The sequence below is a fragment of the Triticum urartu genome, unplaced genomic scaffold, assembly GCF_003073215.2.
Source record: "Triticum urartu cultivar G1812 unplaced genomic scaffold, Tu2.1 TuUngrouped_contig_6745, whole genome shotgun sequence".
Taxonomy (NCBI): Eukaryota; Viridiplantae; Streptophyta; class Magnoliopsida; order Poales; family Poaceae; genus Triticum; species Triticum urartu.
This window is the reverse complement of record NW_024117531.1, coordinates 1,050-5,671: the sequence shown is the minus strand read 5'-3', so window position 1 is coordinate 5,671 and position 4,622 is coordinate 1,050. Positions and strand designations below refer to the sequence as shown.

Below are 4,622 nucleotides of genomic sequence, written 5' to 3'. Positions count from 1 at the left end.
TAGGACAGGACAGCATCACATCTGTTGTTTATCACTCCCTAATTCCAAGTTTAGAGGGTGGTTTGATAATTCTGATGAGTGTTGTTAAGCCTGCACACGTGTTCCTATCCTATGTAGTCATATATCTCTTATAAATGCAAATACCTGAGGCAATAGTGGGCAGAAAAGAGTTGGCTGCGTGCTGCAGGTGGGAACGTCTTGTGGGCCCTATGTGCATATGGACACCACCATCGCCATCCCTCCACCTTTCAAATTTTCGTCGCATCTCTTTATTTTAACCATCCCTCCGACATAATCAATCAATAGTCAGAGACTCATAGTAACTGGTTCCTCAGGCCACCACCAGCGCCATTGATTGTCTTTGCAACGGTGTGTGTCTGCTCCTTGTGATTTCAAAAGTAAAAAAATAAAAAATTGTTAGGTCCACATATATACTGGTGTTGAACAGAATCAAAGAAAAACAAATTTACCTCCTAGCCTCCTACTCCCTCCGTTCCAAATTACTCGTTGCAGAGGGGGGGGGGGGGGGGATATGTCATGGGCGTGGGTCCTGATGTAGGCGAATGGAGACACCACTGTGGTCTGTAGCCAAAATCGACCCTGCAATCATAGTTCACTCACCAGAAAAGAAAATGCAGTCACAACACACGCGATCCCTTGATTTGGAATGAACTTGCCACCTTTTTACCATATATCTTAGTGACCCTACCACTGATTTGGAAGCAACCTACCAGTCTTCAGACCAAAAGTAGACAAGAGCACATGCAGGTAACTTTTAGGCGATGCCGAGCTCCTTTCCTCGACCCTCCTTCTGCTCCATCTTATAAGCAGACATGGAAGCAGCAGCAGACGAGGAGAGGCCCCTGCTACATCTGCAACCGCTGCTTAATCAGGTATACTGTCTTACACTCCACTTCTCTTCTTCTCTTACTCCTTGTCAGTCCTCCGCGAGAGATTTACAGTTTCAATTTTCCAAACTGGATGTCCTGGTACTGTGATGTAGGATGTAGGTTCAGAATACACCAGCGATGGATCTGTTGACATCAACAATCAGCCTGCTCTGAAGCACAACACAGGCAATTGGAGGGCGTGCTACATGATTTTAGGTACCAGACAAGAGCGATTCACTCATGCAAACTGCTCCTGTTTTTTCTCTTCTTCTCTTTTTGCTGCTGACCCCCTCAACGCATCTCAGGCGTCGAGTTTTGCGAATGCGTCGCCTTCTTTGCAATCGCGTCCAACTTGGTGACCTACCTCACCACGGTGCTCCACGAAAGCAAGGTCGCCGCCGCGCGGGATGTCTCTGCCTGGGTTGGCGCATGCTTCCTCGCGCCACTTATTGGGGCCTTCTTGGCTGACACATATCTGGGAAGATACTGGACGATGGTTGTTTCCCTTCCGGTCTACACCATTGTAAGTACGGCTAGCACAGCACGGCTAACCCACCAGATCTCTGTAATGATAATTGCGACTCTCAACACTGCAAATTTGACAGGGGATGCTCGTGCTCACGGTCTCAGCATCAGTCCCGACATCCTACTACCATGGTGATGTTCATCATGCTGTGGTGGTGTACCTAGGACTTTATCTTGCCGGGCTTGGGAGCGCTGGCATCAAACCCTGCGCGTCGGCCTTCGGCGCCGACCAGTTCGACAGCGGGGACCTGACAGAGCTGGAGAAGAAGGGCTCCTTCTTCAACTGGTACTACTTCCTGCTCAATCTCGGCTCCCTTCTGTCGAGCACACTGCTTGTTTGGCTGCAGGACAATGGTTGGTGGGGGCTCAGTTTCGCGATCCCAACGGTGCTCATGGCCTTGGGCCTAGCAGTGTTTGTTGGTGGCTCCAGAGTGTACAGGTTCAGGAAACTGAGAGCAAGCCCATTCACGAGCATCTGTCAGGTGCTCGTTGCGGCCATCAGGAAGTGGCATGTGCAACTGCCAGATGATATATCGTCCTTGTACGAGCCGACCAGTTCGTCATCAGCACCTGAATCAAGTCACAATATTCAGCATACGAATCAATTCAGGTACTTCAATTATTGCATTACTAAAATCAATCCATAGTCTAAATTTGACATTTAGAAACAAGTTATTTCATTGAGCTATGACATCTTTTTGTGCAATTGTGAGGTGTGACATCTTTTTTGCAAGCACAAAAGATATCAGAAAATGAGTAGGGCGTTTTGGTGACCGAGCACCATGAAGCCCTTTATTTTTGAAAAATTCAAAATTCAAACTTTTTGACTTCAAAAATTTCTGAAAATAAATATGCAACTATATACGGATGAAATGTATGTGCATGTAAAAATTCAAGATGAAATACTTCGAAATGCGACCTACACAAAAAAGACAAATTTCTGAGCTTTGAGGATGAATAGTAACATGTGTTAAAAAGCCTCAGATTTGTCTTTTTTGCACAGCCTTCATTTCAACGTATTTCGTCCTAAAAATTTACACACATGTGTGTTATGCCTCCATGTATATCTGTAATTTTTTTCAGATTTTTTTGAATTGTAAAAATATGAATTTTCATGAATTTTGTGTTTTTCAAAAACCGGCCTCCATGGAGGCCGAGCTCCAAAAGGCATTTTCGTCAGAAAATTTGCTACAAAACGATATCTAGAAACTGCATCTATGAGTAAACTTAAAGTGCGAGACCTTACCTCTTATATATAAGTTATAATTATGTGATTGCATTCTTCAGGTTTCTAGACAAGGCTGCCGCAGTGCTGCCCCCGTTAGACAAGACATGCACGGCGTTGCCGATGTGTTCATGGAGTTTCTGCACAGTGACCCAAGTTGAGGAGCTGAAGATACTGCTACGGATGTTACCCAATCTGCGGTTCCTAATGGAATAGGTAACAAAGCCACTTTGCCACCTACTGCTACTAACTCGCCCTCTTATATATAAGTTATAATTATGTGATTGCATTCTTCAGGTTTCTAGACAAGGCTGCCGGTGCTGCCCCCGTTAGACAAGACATGCACGGCGTTGCCGATGTGTTCATGGAGTCTCTGCACAGTAACCCAAGTTGAGGAGCTGAAGATACTGCTACGGATGTTACCCGTCTGGGCGTCGTTCGTGATCTTCTACTCAGTCGCTGGGCAGAGCGCATCGACATTTATCGAGCAGGGGATGGTCATGGACAACCACGTCGGCCAGTTCGCAATCCCACCTGCCTCCCTCTCTATTGTCAACGTGTTCAGCGTCCTTATTGGGGTTTTCATCTACGAATCCGTGCTAGTGCCACTCGTGCGGCGTTATACCGGCAAGGCGAAGGGCTTCTCGCAGACGCAGCGCCTTGGAATTGGCTTTGCACTGTCCATGCTGACCATGGTGTACTCAGCAATGCTTGAGATGAAAAGGCTGGCCATCGCGCAAGCCAGTGGCCTGGCAGACCAGAATGTGCCTGTGCCAGTGAGCATTCTGTGGCAAGTTCCTGCATATGTAATGCAAGGTACAGCTGGGGTTTTCACAGGAATCGGAATGGTGGAGTTCTTCTACGATGAGGCCCCTTACACCATGAAGAGCCTTTGTGCAGCATTCTCGCAGCTTGCAGTTGCGTCCGCGGCTTACTTCAACGCACTCGTATTTAGTGTTGTTGCGGTGGCCACGAAGCACGGTGGTGCGCCTGGATGGATCCCGGATAATCTGAATGAAGGGCACTTGGACTATTTCTTCTGGATGATGGCTGCTCTTAGCTTACTGAATCTGGCGCAATTTGTGCACTACTCCATGAGGCATAGAGAGAAGACAACTTCTTGACACAAAATGGTGAACACTGGACAGAAGCTTATTGACTTTCCTATCATATCACAACAAAGATGGCTTCTATGCAGTATCTGTGGATGGCGCACAGCATTATCCATCAGAATGATAGATAATAAACTGAAACTTCAATTTTTATCATTGTATATATGGTTTTACTTCCGCCTATTCTCTGTACTTAGCAGCCAACTTCAAACCAAGAGAAGAACACGCCGCCCATGTCCCCCCCCCCCCCTATGCAGTGGGATTTTTCTGCTGCTTTGCAGGTATGAGAAATATATTCAGGTAGGGCTTCTCGTCCGCTTATAATCTAGTAGGAAAATAATTCGAGAATGTAATCTGGTACCCCTCCGATCCATATTAATCGTTAACTTTGTACTAAACCAGAGACAATTAATATGGATCGGAGGGAGCAATAAAATTGTTCTGTGCACTTCTCTGGAACTATAAACTGTAGGTATGGCTGCAGAGTTATTTGCACAAAACACAAACCTTGTAAAAAAATCTGTTGGGTTCCAAAACTACCATTAAGAAAAATGACAATTTCAGGATTTTTCTAATGAGCATATACGAGTCCTGCAGTTACCTGAGCCTCAGGTGCAACTTCTTCCAAGCATCTCAAGCGTCAGTCCGTGCGTAGGCAAATCGCCGAACACGTTGGGCGCGTTCCGTGGAAAGGGCAAAAGTAACCTGCTGGCTGCTGCCGAGAGGCGCGATGCGGCGGCGGTGATGCTCATCCAGCGACAGCAGCATGTGGCGGCTGCGGCGAAGGCCGTTGCAACGAGCGCTCCTCCACGAGGGTGGCGGCGGCGTCGGTCTGGCACGCACGCTCCTCGCCATGGCGAGTGCGGAGGC

The 4,622-nt window shown here is 47.1% G+C and overlaps 1 protein-coding gene across 1 annotated transcript; it reads left to right on the top strand.

The window, feature by feature from the left end:
• Nucleotides 1–723: 723 nt before the first annotated feature.
• LOC125531038 (protein NRT1/ PTR FAMILY 8.3-like) lies at nt 724–3,935 on the top strand. Its single transcript, XM_048695449.1, has 6 exons — nt 724–893; nt 1,004–1,106; nt 1,196–1,413; nt 1,496–2,025; nt 2,703–2,747; nt 2,981–3,935. Exons 1-6 carry the CDS (start codon nt 834–836, stop codon nt 3,762–3,764), a joined length of 1,740 nt encoding a protein of 579 aa, XP_048551406.1. The 5' UTR covers nt 724–833; the 3' UTR covers nt 3,765–3,935.
• Nucleotides 3,936–4,622: the final 687 nt, after the last annotated feature.

Coding starts and splice junctions, on each gene's coding strand:
- LOC125531038 (XM_048695449.1), top strand. CDS start 834: ATGGAAGCAGCAGCAGACGAGGAGAGGCCCCTGCTACATCTGCAACCG. Junction 1,107..1,195: donor GGCGTGCTACATGATTTTAG/GTACCAGACAAG, acceptor AACGCATCTCAG/GCGTCGAGTTTTGCGAATGC. Junction 1,414..1,495: donor CCCTTCCGGTCTACACCATT/GTAAGTACGGCT, acceptor CAAATTTGACAG/GGGATGCTCGTGCTCACGGT.